Source organism: Ovis aries, chromosome 14 (genome assembly GCF_016772045.2).
Source record: "Ovis aries strain OAR_USU_Benz2616 breed Rambouillet chromosome 14, ARS-UI_Ramb_v3.0, whole genome shotgun sequence".
NCBI lineage: Eukaryota > Metazoa > Chordata > Mammalia > Artiodactyla > Bovidae > Ovis > Ovis aries.
This window is the reverse complement of record NC_056067.1, coordinates 43,416,868-43,433,194: the sequence shown is the minus strand read 5'-3', so window position 1 is coordinate 43,433,194 and position 16,327 is coordinate 43,416,868. Positions and strand designations below refer to the sequence as shown.

The 16,327-nt window shown below is 55.2% G+C and overlaps 1 protein-coding gene across 2 annotated transcripts in view; it reads left to right on the top strand.

Moving 5' to 3' along the window:
- The first annotated feature begins 6,812 nt into the window (after positions 1 to 6,812).
- PEPD (peptidase D) overlaps positions 6,813 to 16,327 on the top strand; it is a 118,707-nt gene continuing 109,192 nt past the window's right edge. For both annotated transcript variants that reach the window (XM_060398032.1, XM_004015144.5), the window contains exons 1-2: positions 6,813 to 6,858; positions 15,033 to 15,216. In XM_060398032.1, coding sequence (XP_060254015.1) covers positions 6,842 to 6,858; positions 15,033 to 15,216 — 201 coding nt within the window. In that variant the 5' untranslated portion in view covers positions 6,813 to 6,841. The remainder of the gene's footprint in view (positions 6,859 to 15,032; positions 15,217 to 16,327) is intronic.

The following is a 16,327-nucleotide window of genomic DNA, read 5'->3' as shown; positions in this document are numbered from 1 at the left end:
ATCTCTTCAACAATCTTCTGAGCTAAGACCCATCACCCACAGTTTATTGAGGAGGAAGTTGAGGCTCAGAGAGGTTGGGTAACTTGCCCAGTGCCACACAGTGAGTCAAGTTTAAGAAAGCCAGGAATGGAACCTAGACGTCTGCATCCACATTCCCAATCTCTATATACATGCTCTTGGACAATAAGCACCATAATAAACATCATAAGTGACCCCTGCCACATTTGTATAGTGCTAAACTGTTCCCCGGGCTTCCCTGGTAGCTCAGCTGGTAAAGAATCTGCCTGCAATGCAGGAGGCCCCGGTTTGGTTCTTGGTTGGGAAGATCCCCTGGAGAAGGGATACGATACCCACACCAGTATTCATGGGCTTCCCTAGTGGCTCAGATGGTAAAGAATCTGCCTAAAATGCGGGAGACCTGGGTTCGATCCCTAGGTTGGGAAGATTCTCTGAAGGAGGGCACGGCGACCCACTCCAGTATTCTTGCCTGGAGAATCCCCGTGGACAGAGGAGCCTGTCGGGCTACAGTCTATAGGGTCACAAAGAGTCGGACATGACTTAGCGACTAAGCATGGCACAGCAAATAGTCCCCCAAGGGCCCCAGAGTTCATGTCTTCCTCTGCCCCTTGGAACTGCCTCGTTAAACAAAAGCACCTTTTGTCTCAAAATGGGGAAGTCAGGGGACCTAGGCTTCTGATTTTGAAGTCCACATGTACTTCTTTTCTTTCTGCACTGCACGATTTCTAACGGGCTGTTCATGCTTGGGGATATTTGCTTGGCAATGTTACAGAGGCAGGACCAGCTAAGGCCTTTAGAGTTGAAGAAATGAAAAAATGATGCATCCTCTCATGTAAACTGAAAAAAAAAAAACAAACCCCTGAAACAAGAAACTCACTGCTGTGTTGAAATGAAAATTGCTGCCTTCTAGACTTTTAAACTGCAACATCAGGACTAGTCTGCCCAAGTTGAACTTTTCAAGATACTGTTCGGGGGCAGTTGCCGGCCTGTTGGGACCCGCAGTACTGTGTGTCGCAGGGACTTATGTACATCTCCTAGCATCTTAACCATCACCTGCTTGGAGAATGGGACTCAGTGAGATGCCAGGCACTCAACCCTTGCCTCCCCATCGCAGAAATCCAGAGGAGCGAGGTGGCTAGAGTGTGGGCGTGAGTCTCGGGCTCGGTCAGTGGCCACGTTGCCTTCCAAGAGCTTTGGTTGTGCAGAGAGTGAAGCCAGGATGCTGCGACAGTCCAGGGTGATGTCCAAGAACAGGGGTAGTGGCAACAATTTGGGGCAGCAGTGTGTGGTATGGCGTGGCTTGTGCACTTAGCCACCAGCCTACCTGGTCCCCTTCTGTTTCCTGAATCTGCCTCTCCTCCATATTGTTTCCTGACAGCCCCCTGACACATCCTCCTCTACTTGAGGTTGGCCAGACTCAGGGACTCTTGCCTACCAAGAACCCTGATGAGCATGGAGCTTAAAAGGGGAAGAGACTGGGAAGAGGTAGGCAGCCGGCCAGCCTGGGAGACTTGGCAGTCACAGGAGGGGGGTGGGAAGGGGCTGCCAGAAGGGAAAGGTAGGAGGGACAGGGGTAGACAAGGCACTGAGGAGGAAGGGTAGACAGGGGTGAGGTCAGGAGAGTGAGCAGTCACATGTCCCTCCAGTCTTGCAGGTGGTGCTGCCAGGCTGGGTGGCCGCTGGGGACCTGGTCTGTGGGTGATTTCATGAAGGGCTGAAAGCAACTCCCTGACAGTAACCCATGAGACAGGCAGTTGTGAACATCAGAGAGGGTTCAGTAGCTTGCAGCTGGGTAGAGGGAGAATCCATCCCCCCAGGAGATTTCTCTCCAGGCCACAAGCCACAGAAACCAATTTCCCTGCGCTGGGACGCAACACTCCTACTTCTGAATTTTGTTCATTTTATCAAGATTTTGAAATGTGGTAAATAAAGTTACACCAATGAATAGCCTCACGCAACATGGCAAATGCAATAAAGGTGAAAGCAATAAAAGGTGGAGAGACCAGCCACTAGGCACCAATGCGACTCCCAAGAAATAAAAGTAATTATCACCTGCACAACCTGGCCAGCCTGTTCCTCGTGTGCGAAAGAAAACCATTTCAGAAGTTTATTTCCTATATCGAATGTTGATAATTGGATGTATTTATAAGTCTCTCTGGAAGAAAACAGCTTGTGATTTCAAGATGAGAAAACAGTCTTCCAAACAGTGAAAAACAATATATCCCCCATTTTCACACACACACACACAGAGCTTGTTTCCTCCGCTGTTTTTAAGGTGCTGTTGGAATGATTTGCCTTTCCGAAGGCACCGTTCCATTTCTCATCTTGAATTGCCTCGTAGACCCTGGCAGAGCACTCAGAAGGGACCACTTCATCTGAGCCGGTGACGGGGCTTCCTAGGGAAGGCCCCTGGGGCTGCTGCCTGCCTCTTTTCTGCAGGAAGATGGATACCCAGGTGGACCGGGCGGGGCCAGTGAGGCCAAGAGGAGTGTGAGGTGGTGTGGGGGCTCCTCTGGGGGCTGAGGGGTGGTGGTGACAGTTGTGGCATGGCCTGGAAGAGGCAGCTGGCCAGGCTGGCCCCAGGAGTCAGAGAGCTATCGCTGCTGCTGCTGCTGATATTGCAAAGGCTGAGGGCTGGGATCTGCCAGAACCGTGATGGAGAGGTGGCCTCCTGGGCATTTCATTTCCATCACACACCTTCCTCTCCTACTCAGGAAGAGGTTGGATTAGACTATACCATCCCCGCCTTCCCTTTTTACACCCCTCTCTTCTTTCTGTTCAGTCTGTTTACTGCTGGTTGCCTGAGCCCCATCTTCCATTGTCAGAAAAAGCAAAGAGTCACAGAAACCTCACATGCCACCCCGTGTGGGGTGTCACCCTCTGAGGCTGGTGCCCCTATACAGCTGGCACAGAGCCTCTTGCCAGCTCCTCCCACCCAAGACATGGACTCGGACCCCACTGCTCTTCTGCTCAGAAGCCCTCAGTAACCCCCCACTCATCACACACCCCTGCTCTAGGCCCTCCCAGATGGTGAGCTCCTTGGGAATGATGCTGGGGGCCCCTCTTCCTCCTCTGCTCCCAGACCCCCAGGATCTGCGTGTGGGACAGCTTGATAGTGGGGGCAGAGCCAGCATCCAGTGTGGTGACACAGAGCCTTCTGGCAGACCAGTGTCCTCAGTATGTAGTAGAAGATGGAAGGTGCCCAGGTCCTGGCTCTTCCAGGGATGCCCCTGTGAGGCCCCGAGTCAGAGTCTGGCTGGTGGCCACCTCCGGGCCACCATCTCCAGGCAGCTAGCTGTCAGTACTGTCCATGGAGCTGCAGGAGCATGGTGCGTGGGTCAAGCAGGGTGGGCAGAGCAGGGGAGCCTGGTAGGACATGCTCTCACAGGGACAAAGGGGGCCCTGGGAGCTCCAGGGAGAAGGTTTCCTGGGACCAAGTTCCTTTGTGGGCTCTGGCCAGGGCGGGGCACTTCTCGAGAGTCACAGTGCCCTGGCCACCAGACCGGCTGAGAGCAAAAACTTCTCAGCCACTTGTAGGTCACGACGAGGGGCGACTATTTCAGCCAAGGGTCTGTGACCTCAGAGGGGATGCTGCGTGAGGCCTGAGAGTGCTGGCTGGAGCTCTCCCTTGCTGATTTATACACTCTCGCTTCAACCCTCTAAAATCAATCTTTCCCCAATTGCCTCCTGGCTCCCAGCAGCGTTCAGGGTCGGCCCTGCATGAGTAACTATGCAATCTTCTCCCATTCCCAGGGCTGCTTCTCTTGGAGCCCCTGCCAGAGCCCTGATAAGGACGGGGTGGGAGTGGGGACAGCCCTGCCAGAGCCTCTGATGGGGAGGGGTGAGCAGTGGCGAGCAGCCCTCTGTGCCAGGCTCACTGGCAGGGCAAGCCCACTATCCAGACAGATCTGGGTGGGCAGGAATTAGGGGCAGCCCTCCCCCTCCAGCACTGCCCGCAAACAAGGGCACTCCACTCAGTCGGTAGGTGCCCTCCCCCTATTATTTTGTGACTGTTTAGGATAATTACTTCTTTTTCATATTAATAAACACTCAGAACTGGCAGCTGGCTTAATTCTGACATATTTTCTGTTAAAAGAAAAGGTGGAGGGGTGGTGATTAGCTCCGGGGCAGGTTTTCCTTCCACAAAAGAGCACGAGAAGCTCATTCTGCTCACTCTCTGTTGTTTTTAAAAACTGTCTCGTATTAGAGAATCCAGTTTCTCCAGCTGAAGGCAGAAAACTGCTTAATGGAAAAGAGGGTGGGGGAGCCCAGGTTCTCAGGGCGCTGGGCTGGGCAGTGGGGCGTGGGGCTTGTACCTCTGCTCAACTCCCTGGAAACTGGCAGGAGAGCAGATAGATCCTCTCTGGGGTCCTGCCCGGAGGAAGTGGGAAGCGGGAGGAAGGATGGGGGTCCCCTCCTTCCATCAAGTCTCCTTGGCTTTATCTGGGTCAGGGAGGTGGGGAGGGCTGTCTGGAGGAGCCGCTGTCCTCCTTATGACTTTGGCCATTTCAGTTGTGCCACAGCTGAAGGTGCCTGGATGTTTGCTTGTGAAGTTCAACAGCAGCCCCATGAGGCAAGAACCATTAGCTCCCACCTGATGGATAAGGAAACCAGGGGTGGCGCTGGGACTTGAAGCAGGCACGCTTCAAGTCACCCACCCTACTTATGCTTTGACTCTCCCTCCCTGCCTGTTTAAGCGGCTGCTCTCTTTCCAGCTTTGTGGGGGCAAACAGCAGCTGTTTCTCTGTCTCACAGTCCCTGGTGGTTCCTTAGCTCAGCCACAGTGACCCACACCCTCATCCTGACAAAGAAACAAGAGGCACCCCAAATGCCAGGTCTTCAAACAGAAGCTACTTCCAGCTGTGAGATAGCTAGGGGCTGTGGGCATGTGCTGGACCCCTTCTCCTGTCCACCCACATCTGCACGGCCTCATGTGGCCCAGGACTCAAGGGGTACCCCTTCCCACCAGTCCTGGGCCCCTTCCTTTACTGACCGGCTGTGCTGCTGCTACTGCTGCTAAGTCGCTTCAGTCATGTCCGACTCCGTGCGACCCCACAGACAGCAGCCCACCAGGCTCCCCCTATCCCTGGGATTCTCCAGGCAAGAACAGTGGAGTGGGTTGCCATTTCCTTCTCCAATGCATGAACGTGAAAAGTGAAAGTGAAGTCGCTCAGTCGTGTCCAACTCGTAGCGACCTCATGGACTGCAGCCCACCAGGCCCCTCCATCCATGGGATTTTCCAGGCAAGAGGACTGGAGTGGGGTGCCATTGCCTTCTCCGTGAGTCACTCCCAAGTCACTACTGCATGAGCTCAGCCCCTGTGTGAACTTGGGTGAGTTATTTATCTCTCTGGGCCTCAGTTTCCTCATCTGTAAAATGGCATTAAGGACAAAGCCCACCCCACATGGCTATTGTGAATATTCAGTGAACTGACATTTGCAAAGCACTGGGGCACAGTAAGTGCTCCATACCTGTTAGTGTTATTATTATTCTAAGGTACCAGCAGCACAGGGAGCTGCCTTATGTCAACTACAAATTGGCACTTAACAAGAGAGTTGCCAACAACCGAATGACAAAGGCATTTGCCATTTTCCTCTGTGAAGACTGAACCCCGTGCTGCCACAGCTGTTGACCTTCAACAACCCCTGAGGGAGTTCAGGTTTGAGTGAGGCACTCCTTGTTCCAGGGAATCTGGTGGGATAAGTCTTTAGATAGCTGGATGTTTTTGTGTGTGTTGTGTGTTAGTCTCTCAGTCGTGCCCGACTCTTTGCAACCCCATGGACTGCAATCCACCAGGTTCCTCTGTCCATGAGATTTTCCAGGCAAGGGTACCGGAGTGGGTTGCCATTTCCTTCTCCAGGGGATCTTCCCAACCCAGGTCTTAGAAACAGATTTTATGATCTCAATCCTTGCATCTTCTCTGCTTTGGAGCAGTCTCAGAGCTATCTGAGACGCTGCCTCCTGGGCTGCAGTCCTCATTTTGTCACAAATAAAACTTAACTTGTAACTCTCCACTGTACATCTTTTTTAGTCAACACTTGGAATATCTACTTACCATCCCCCTTCCTGCCCCACTTCTCAACTCTCTGGAGGACTCTGTACCCAACAAGAGTGCACAGCAGGGCAAAAGGGAAGGGGGTGACCCTCTGGTAGATTCTCCATTCTGAACTGCGCCCTCCTTGTGGTCACTTCTCCCTAGCCCTGCTCACTGGCCGCCCTGCCTTCAGGTTCGTCTCCACCCTGCAGCTGAGTGAACTTAGAAAGGTCCCAACAGATCTAATTCCTTAGCCCCGTTTTCAAGACAGTGCAAGATCTGACCCTTGCTCACCTCTGAGGCTGCACCTCCCCTCTCTCCTGGACACTGAACTTTTAGGTTACTTCAATTGCCCTGGCCTTTGCTCAAGCCATTTCCCTTCTTAAGCCAACCACCGTCACCTCTGCCTGTTACTAGACTGGGTCAGAGGCTCCTCTCTCAAGGTGTCTTTCCCCCTGGGCAGGCTGGGACGTCGGGTCAAGGGCAGAATCAAGGTATTCACTGCCTTGGGTATGTTCGCTTCTATTCTGTAAAGGCCTCTCTCCGCACCCCAGCCGCACCCTCGCCGGCAGCAAGAGGCGGGCGACCAGACAGATTCTCCACCTCCTCCAGGGCTCCGCCCCTCCGCGTCGTGGGGAGCGCTTCGCCGGAGGGGACTGGACAGGGGCTCCCGGCTCCGCCCATTCAGCCCCGCCCTGGCCCCGCCCATCCAGTCCCGCCTCCCCCGGAGGGGCACCTGGTCGCGCTCAGCTGACGCCCCACTTCACGTGACGCTGGAGCTGGGGAAGCATGGCGGCGGCCACCGGGTGAGTGCTGCCGCTGTCCCTGGCCCTTGGCCGGCGGCGCGGAGCGGACTGGCCTTGGGCCTGCCGATTGGACAGCGGCTGAGAGCCCCGCGCTGCCAAGCCGCGTCCCCGCCGGGCGTGCAGTGTGGCCGTGGGCAGCGCGCTTCTTTGCACGGGTCTGTCCTCCGAGGGCTGGGCGTCTGGCTGCGAGTCCCCTCCCTGGCCGCTGCCCATTGCCCTCAGGGCCGCCGTGGCGCTCAGGCCCCACCCGCGTGTGTGGCGTCCCCACTGTGCGGCCGAGTTGGGTCTCGGATCCACGCTCGCGTTCAGTCACGGAACTCCGATGGGAAGGCGGCGTTGCCAGGGTGCTGGGGACCTGGGGATCCGGGGAAGAGGCAGCATTTGAGATGGCCTTGGAATCCTCTCCCCTAGCTATTCCACTAGCAATTCCATTCTTCCTTCAGGGCTCAGATGGGACCTCCTCAGAGAAGCCTTCTCTTAAGCACCTTTCCCACTCTTAGCAGCGCTTGGTAAATAATATAGTACCTTAAAGAAAACCCCAAAAACCCAACGAACCTGTTCTTGTCTTCTCTCCATTTGGAGTGAGGTCAGGGCCTTTGTCTCCTTCACCACTGGGCCTCATTTACCTTGCACACATGCCTCATAAATTCTGCCCAATAGAAGAATGGTGAGTGGCCCTAGTGGAAGGAAGTGTGGACAGATGGGCCCACTGAAGCATTGAGGAGTGTCCCAGATGAAGGAACATTCCAAAGGTTGAGAGCGTTCTGGGAACAGGGGACAATGGAGTGTGTCCCTGTACTGGAAGGCACGGTGTCCCAGCTGGCTTTTCTAGACTTTGTCCTAAGGGACTGGAACATTTCCAAGGGTTTTAATCTGCTCAGATCTGCCTTTTAGATAACTATCTTCTGAGCTATGTGTGAGTTCAGGGTAAGACCTGGGCCTGGAGATGCTGGGGCTGGAAGGGGGTGTGGTAGAGAGAGCAAAGGCATTGCCTTAGAGGCTAGGCCAGAACTGAGATCAGAATGGTGGGCTAAATGGGTGTCTCTCTTTGGAAGGTGGGGAGAATGGCAACAGAAAATGGCCCCCTTAGTTGGCCCTCGAGGTTGGGAGAGCTTAGGGCATGCAAATCAAACATGTAATAGGCTCCTGCTGTATTCCAGGAAGTGTACTGAGCCTACCCTTAGGCATTCAGAGGCCACCTGTGTATATGTCATCAATCTGTCTGCCTCTAGTCTTGATGAGTGCCTTGGACTGGCATGGGTTCTGAGCTCAGGGGAGAGTGTGGGTGGCTTCACTCCCCGGATGGCATTTTTGCTAGTCCTTGAGTAACCCTCAGGCAGATAACTGCTTGCTAAGTCTCACATGAACATCACGGAATCCAGGGTCAGATCCTTGAACCCAGCCTGTGACCCTGTCTTAAAGAGCAGAGTGAGCAGTAGGTGCAGGCCACCCAGATGTGGTTCTATTACCACTGTATCTGGGCCACTATGTGGTCACAGGGAGCTCTAGTTGCTACATTTGGGTTCAGGGCTCCATGCTGGTTTGAGGTCTGCTGTGCTACCAAAGGTACAATGAGCCAGGCTGGTGATTGGGTGGGCGTGAGCCTAGAGCTGGCTGAATCCTGGAGGGAAGGCCTTTATAGCAAAGCTGATTCTCTGGGCCATGTGCAGTAAAAACTGAGTGACAGAGGGCTTGGAGAGGTGTGTAATTGGAAGGGAGACCTGAGAGGTAGCTTCCAGAGCTCAAGAGGCCCTCCTTGGCGAGAACCACCCCAGGCTGGTATTGGTTGCCTTGCTGGACACTTGGAACCCAGCAACTTCCTTAGGTGGAAGAGGCTTTGAGTGCGTTTCCAGCAAAGCTGTGTCCTAGTATGTCTGGGGACCTTGAAGAATGGCTTTACTGCTGTCATTATAGTTCTTCAAGGTCCCCAGACATACTCAGGGCATATCAGAGCGTCAGGCATAATGAGGCACCGCACCAAGTCATAGCCACAGGCTCCCCAGGAGTTGAATTTGGTTGCCTATAGAGTCCTCCCTGAACATGGAGCTTCCTTGGTGGCTCAGTGGTAAAGAATCCACCTGCCAGTGCAGGAGATGTGGATTTGCTCCCTGCATTGGGAAGGTCTCCTGGAGAAGGAAATAGCAACCCACTCCAGTATTCTTGCCTGGGAAATCCCATGGAGCCTGGTGGGCTACAGTCTATGGGGTCTCAAAGAATTGGGCTCAACTTAGCGACTAAACAAGAGTCCTTCCAGATCCTGGGCCCAGGGAGGCCAGGAGGCTGAGGTGCTTGTTTGTGCTCCATGTGATTTGGGGAGCAGTGGAAGCCTTAAGTTAGCATCTCAGGTTCAGCTGGAAACTTGAACTGCTACTCTGAGGAGTGTTTCAGGGTTGATCGTGTTTGTCCTACCAGCCTGGGCGAGGACTTCAAGATTGAGACAGGGTTCCACAGCCCCCAGAGGGTCTGCTGTGAAGTCACCTCCACAACCCCCTCCCCCAATCCCATGACACTTGGTGGAAGGTGTCTTCTTGAGTCAAGCTTTGCATGGGCAGAGGTGAAACTGCCCTGCTGTAGCCAGAGCTGCTGTGTCGGTACTCCTCATGGCTTTTTCCTTTCTCCTCCTCCCTCTGCCCACTCACTGGCTGGCCCTGGACCGCCCTCATCCTCTCACATTTTGTTCTCACACTTGCAGGCTCAGCTCAGGAGGTACCTCCCAGAAGCCTTTCCTGACCTCCTTCCCCCCACCGCCTCCCCGATTTGGACCTCCAGTCAAAGCTTCCTTCTCAGAACTTAAGAGAATCCCAGTTTTTCCCTGCTGGCAGGATGCTTTTCTGCATCTGCATGCCTGCACATAGTGGTCAGGTGAGGGGTTGCTCCCCCTTCATGCCTCTGCTGGCATCCTTAAGCCCAGGGACTACTTCAGTGTGTGTCTCTAGGGCCCTGTGGCCACCTTGTGATTGGTTCTGAGTGACATGGTACCTAATGATTTCTCTATATTGGTCCAGGATGCCATCCTGTGTTCCATGGAGCCCTCAGAAATTGAGGAAGGGAGCCGTGGGTGGGAGTGGGGACAGAACTCTGAACAGGATGAAGGAATATCTTTAACTCTGTGAGTGACACTTGGGGTGGAGGGGCTGCTGCCCAGAAGGCTTTTGCCCAGCGAGGAGCAGCAGGTGAGCCGTCCTGGATGTGTCCCTGTGGGTTCATAGGTCACACCGGAGTCAGCATTTCTGGAGAGCAAGTATCTGGAGGAGTTAGATTCTGAATCAGAGCCTGTCTCCACCCTGATATGAACCTTGTGCTCTTGGAGAAGAGACAATGGGCTGACCTTGGGGCTGGGGTGAGGGGTGGGTCCGTGGGAGGCAGACTGGCCAGTGAGTGCCCCTTTGCCCTCCCAGGCCCTTTCTCAGGCCTGGTCTGCCTCCACACAGCTCCCTGGGTGTGCTTAGTCCTGCTGACCCTCCTCAGGAGAAGGGTAGGCAGGGTGGGAGATGCCGGCCTGCTGCTGGGAGGCCCCTTCCGCCAGGGTGAGATGGCCGGCCTTGCTGTCAGTCAGCCAGAGGGTTCAGTGTCTGGCCTGAGCCGGAGGCTGTGGCTGAGGAATTAGGCCGGTCTTTGGCTGGTCTCTCTTGCTGGGAGCTTAGCAGCATGGCCCCATTCAGAAGTGGTGTCGTATCACAGGGCAAGGATGTTGTCCTCATCCATGCTATGGACCCCATGTGCATCCATGAGACCTTTTTATCCCTCCCAGCATGATTCCCAGGTGGCTCAGTGAAGAATCCACCTGCCAGTGCAGAAGATGCAGGTTCAATCCCTGGGTCAGGAAGGAATGTCCCCTGGAGAAGGAAATGGCAATCTACTCCAGTATTCTTGCCTGGGAGATCCCATCATCACAGGAGCCTGGCATGCTGTAGTCCGTGGGGTTGCAAAGAGTCGGACACGACTGAGCAACGAAACAACAGCAACATGATGAAATAAATCACAGGGGAGGACTTCCCTGGTGGCTCAGACGGTAAGGCGTCTGTCTGCAATGCGAGAGACCAGGGTTCGATCCCTGGGTGGGGAAGATTCCCTGGAGAAGGAAATGGCAACCCACTCCAGTACTCTTGCCTTGAAAATCCCAATGGACGGAGGAGCTTGGTGCAGGCTGCTGTCCATGGGGTCGCAAAAAGTCGGGCACGACTGAGCGACTTCACTTCACAAGGAGAACCAATTATATAGGAACACAGTTACTAAGATGTTAGGAAACAAATTTGTGGTATAGTAATATATGCTTCTTTATTAACACATTAAATAGTAAAAGCAGCAGGTCTAACCTTAATGTTGAAGTAGTGATGAGTAAAAGTGGTACTCTTGAGATGTGGTGACATCAATAAGGTGACATGAAAATACTTCTGATTTCTGTTGATAGATTCATGCACTGCTGATACTGTTGTGGTTTTTGTTTTGCTTATGTTAATAGCTGAAGAAAATGTTAATTTGAAAGAGAGGTTAGAGAAAATATATAACTTTTTTTTTCCCATTCAAGTAGGTGGAGTCCCTAAACTCTGTGCGTTAATCCCTTGGATGAGAACCCAGCAGGTAGCCATTGAGGGAAAGGAGGGGTGGCTTGGTACTGAATTGGGGGACAGGAGAGGTTTTCCTGGGCATCAGTGTCACACCTTCCATGGGGGCAGGTCACTGGCTGTTGACAGGGCTGGCCCATGAGGGCTAAAGCTTGTTCTGTGGGTCTCTTTGATACCCTGGAGTCTTTATCTGCTAGCCCCCACTATCTCCCCTGGGCATTGCCCGTGCCCTTGGCTGCCTGCAGTAAAGTGTGCCTTATTTACACTTGGACTTGGAGATGACCTGGCTTTTGCCTTTTAAATTCCAGATGCCAGTTAGCAAAAGCTCCAGCAGAAACCAGGTGGGGATATTTTATTTGGCTGCTTTTGCTGAACTTGCAGGGAGAAGCCACCTGTGATGGCTCTGGGCCCAGTGTTCTCTCTGAGGGTTGGTTTATGCCATGAGAAATCAAAGGGCATGTCTCTATACCCCTGAATTCTGGGGTGCCCTGCAGTAATAAATGATTGCAGCCGTTGGCCTGCCTGGGGGCTCTGGCCAGGCTGCCTTTCTCTGTTCTGGCTGAGCCCATGCAGGATTAGGTAGTATTGTCGATTTCCTTTGCAGCAGCAGCTCATGCTCCCAGGAAGGGTAGCTTGTCGAGTTTCCTGTCTTGACCTGGACTGCTCGGCCCTTGGGCCAGAAAACTCCTGTCCAGGTGCCCTGAGGAGTTTAGGTCTCTCAGAAAGTTCTGGATAAGATGAAGTAAAAGTCGCTCAGTTGCATCCGACTCTTTTCGACCCCACAGACTAGCCTTACAGGCTTCTCCGTCCATGGAATTCTCCAGGCCAGAATACTGGAGTGGGTAGCCGTTCCATTCTCCAGGGGGATCTTCCCAACCCAGGGATCGAACCCAGGTCTCCCACATTGTGGGTGGATTCTTTACTGTTTGAGCCACCAAGGAAGCCCAGATCAGATGACGCCTAGCCCTTCTGAGAGCCTTCCAGGTTCCAGGGATCCAGGGATGCAGTGTCAGCTGGTTTTGTTGTTTCGTTGCTAAGTCATGTCCGACTCTTTCACGACCCCATGGACTGTAGCCCACCAGGCTGTTCCTTCCTTGGGATTTTCCAGGCAAGAATACTGGAGTGGGTTGCCATTTCCTTCTCCAGGGGAGCTTCCCAACCCAGGGATCGAGCTCACGTCTTCTGTATCATAGGCGGATTCTTTACCACTGAGCCACCCCGGGAACTGGTACCTGGTGTGTTTAAGGAGGGAGGTGGGGAGGGGGTGGGCTGTGCAGGCTGGGGGCCGAAGCTGGGCATTTTTAGGCACTGGTGCTGTTGAGTGTGCACGGGTCTAGGCAGCTTTGGCCAGGGCCTCTGCAGCGGTGCTGCCCCTTCTGTGCTGTGGGGAGTCCAGAGAGACGAGGCTGTTTCCTGAGCCCACCCCATGGGCTTTGCTGAATGAGGGGAAAAAATGGGGGAGCACAGGGGACTCTGCAGGGGTGCTGGCAGCTGCACTTTCAGTTCCTGACGGCACGGCCAGCTGGGATGCTGGCCTGTTTGTGAGCAGTCACCTCTTCCTTTCATCCTGGTGCTGAGCATGGCAGGCAAGTGGTCTGGCTGGGAGGAAGCGCTGGCCCCTTGTGTCCACCCTCCTGGGAGGGTCAGGAAGGGCCGTGCCCAGGGAGGCTCTAGTCCCGTCAGCACGTTGGGGTGGGCAGGACCTCTCTACCCTTCCTGGCCCGGCTGGTCTAAGGGTGGGGCTCCCTTCCCCTCTGGGGCTGATGTGGCAACTTCGCACAGCTGTGTGGGTGGCCCCACGCTATGACAGGTGCTCACTCAGCAAATCTTCATTAAGCACTTGCCACATGCCGAGCACAGAGCGTGATATGGGGCGGCTCAGACCAGGGCAGACCCAGCTCTCTGGGCTTGTGGGGTTTCCGTTCTAGGAGACGGAGGTGGACTTTGCCTGTGAGCACCGTCTCTCACTGCAGCCCCAGGCAGTGCCCCCTCTCTCTGGGCTGTCCCTGCCCTCCTGGACCTCCGCTGGCCAGAGAGCCTGCAGGGCCTCCCTCCACACAGGTCACATGTCCCTGCCTAACTCCTGCCCCCTGGCCCCGACCTTGCTGGCCGCCAGCCCACTCGCTGGGACTGCCCTTCCTCCATTTAGTCATTCACACAGCGCTGTTTTGGGCTTCCCAGGTGACGCCAGTGATAAAAAAAAAAAACCCACCTGCCAATGCAGGAGATGTAACAGACCTGGGCTCGATCCCTGGGTGTGGAAGATCCCCTGGAGGAGGGCATGGCAACCCTTCTCCAGTATTCTTGCTTGGAGAATCCCATGGACAGAGGAGCCCGGTGGGCTACAGTCCACGGGGTCGCAAAGAGTCGGACACGACTGAGGTGACTCAGCACGCATGCAGCACTGTTTTAGGGGCCTGGAAGGAGGCGGTCCCCACCCTCATGGAGCTTACATCTTACCCGGGGAGACAACCAGCAAGTAAACATATACTGTTAGACAGTGATGCGTGCTCTGGAGAGGTGGGAAGAGAGCAGTGGATAGGTTTGGGTGGGGTTGTTGGAAAAGCTTCGGGGAAGAGGGGGTATTTCTGCAGAGGCCTGGATGAAGTGAGAGCATGAACCTGGTCAGCACTGGGAGAGGGTGTTCCTTACGGGGAACAGAGGTCCCAGGTGGGAGGGTTCTTGGGGTTTAGGGAAGAGTATGATGCCTGTGTGGCCCACCTCAGCACCTTGTGGCTGGAAGTCTGCACTGGGGTGGCCAGACATGGGGAACGACTCTCCAGAGGATTTTGTTGGACAGAGAGAGAAGTAGATGCTGGTGGGTGTGGGGGTCAAGGGGCGTGTTTTTACCTATTTTAAAGATGGGTGAGGTTCCTGTGCATCTGAATGCTGAGAATGGTCCCCAGAGGGGAAAATTGATGCTGGAGCAATTCAGGGGATTGGGAGGGTGGGGAGAAACATGAGGGGTAGCGCAGGTTACGCCCAGGTGGAGGGGACACCTCAGCCCAAAGGCCGCAACTTCCAGGTCCACCTGGTCATGGTTCTCCCTCAGTCATTTGGCACATACAGGCCTGGTTCGGCTCAGTGCCTGGTGCTGAGTGCAGCACGTGTGTGTGTGTGTGTGTTTGTGTTGAGGACAGGAGAGTGTCCCAGCTCAGGTGAGAAACAGCCCGGGCTGCCGGGTCTGTGACCTACAGAGAAGATGCAGCCTGCAGACACGTGGGCAGGGCTCTAGTGTCGTCTGGGCCAAATCTCACATGGATGGGAAGCTCCTTGAGGGCAGGAACTGGAGGGTAGGGGATGTGTCTGGGCACCGTTATAGCATTGCCCTCTGTGGGCTCATCTGTCTACTGGTTAAACAGACCCAGCTGCCCCTCATCCCGCTTGTCTGGCGCTCAGGGCCAGGAGGGGAGGGTGTGGTTGACAGCGCCTGTGGTCCACCAGCAGCCTGGCCAGGAGCTGTTTCCGGGTCACACGCAGGTTGAGCTTGGATCAGCCTGCTGCGTACTAATGGGGGTCCGGTGCCAGGCTGGGCCCTGCAGCCGCCCCGGACTGTGCATAGGGCACGTGCCTGGTGGTGCCAACAGAAGCCTGCTCATGTCTTTGCAGACCCTCATTTTGGCTGGGGAACGAAACTCTGAAGGTGCCGCTGGCACTCTTCGCACTGAACAGGCAGCGCTTGTGTGAGCGGCTGCGGAAGAACCCAGCGGTGCAGGCGGGCTCTGTGGTGGTGCTGCAGGGCGGCGAGGAGACGCAGCGCTACTGCACCGACACCGGGGTGCTCTTCCGTCAGGTGAGCCCTGCTGGCAGCTTCCCGCCTCTCTGGGCGTGCACTGGGCCTCCTGTGGGCCTTCTGTCCTCCTCCAGCATCAGGCCCGGTGGGTCTGGGCAACTCTGCCCTCCTGAGGGACTCGGAGGTGATTCTCTGAAGGCAGGCCAAGGCTGAGGTCCCCAAGGGGGCCCCCACTCGAGAGGGCAGAGCTGTCACCAGTCAGCCTCAGCTCTTTCAGATCAGAGTACAGGGGGATGATGTTCCTGGGGAACAAGCAGGCAAGGCTTCCTGGAGGAGGCAGTATCGGGTGTGGATCCTGAAGGTCAGCATGCATTCTGACAGGTGGAGCTAGGGTTGGGTGTTCTAGGTGGGGGAATGGTATCCACAGGATTGGACCCCAGAGGTGGGGCTGGGCAGCCTTCCCTGGGCCGGGAGAGGTGCTGATGGGGAGGGCTGAGTTCCTGCTACCAGATTTTCCCACAGCAAGAATGGACTGGCGCTGCAGAGGTCCTGGGAGGAGGAGGCGTGGGAGCAGGGTCTTAGCAGGAGTCCAGCGCCCCGGCATTCATCCCAGCTTTGCCAGTGCTGATGCCTTGGGTTTGGTTTCCGCCCCTGGGAAGCGATCCAGGGGCTCCGCAAGGTTCTAGAGCCCTGGGGGATGGCTGTGGGGGCCAAGCTGTAGAAAGCCAGCCTGGACGTGATGGCCTCTGGCATCACTCAGTTCCTGGGGACAGGAACAGGACAGTCATCAGAGGCTCACCCAGGGGGCCCTAGGCTGGCCCAACTTTACAGATGAGGAAACAGACTCAGAAGGAAATGCCAGAGGGGGAGCTGGGATTAATTAGAACCCATCTGCTGACTCCAAGTCTCCCAGAGCAGGGGTCTGACGCACTGGGAACTCCCTGGCGCCAGGCAAGGCCTAGAGGACATGTCGAGCATCCAGGTCAGGGAGCAAGCAGGGGAATGGGAAGGGAGCTGAGCATGGAGAGCGGGCAGCAAGGCGTGGCCTCCGCAGCTAGACAGTGTCCACCCTGCGGGGCACAGGCCTGGATCCACTGCTGGGAGCTATGGCGCACACAGCATCTTCCATGGGAAGTGTCTCCTACTGGAGGGCTTCCCTCAGCCTCTTCAT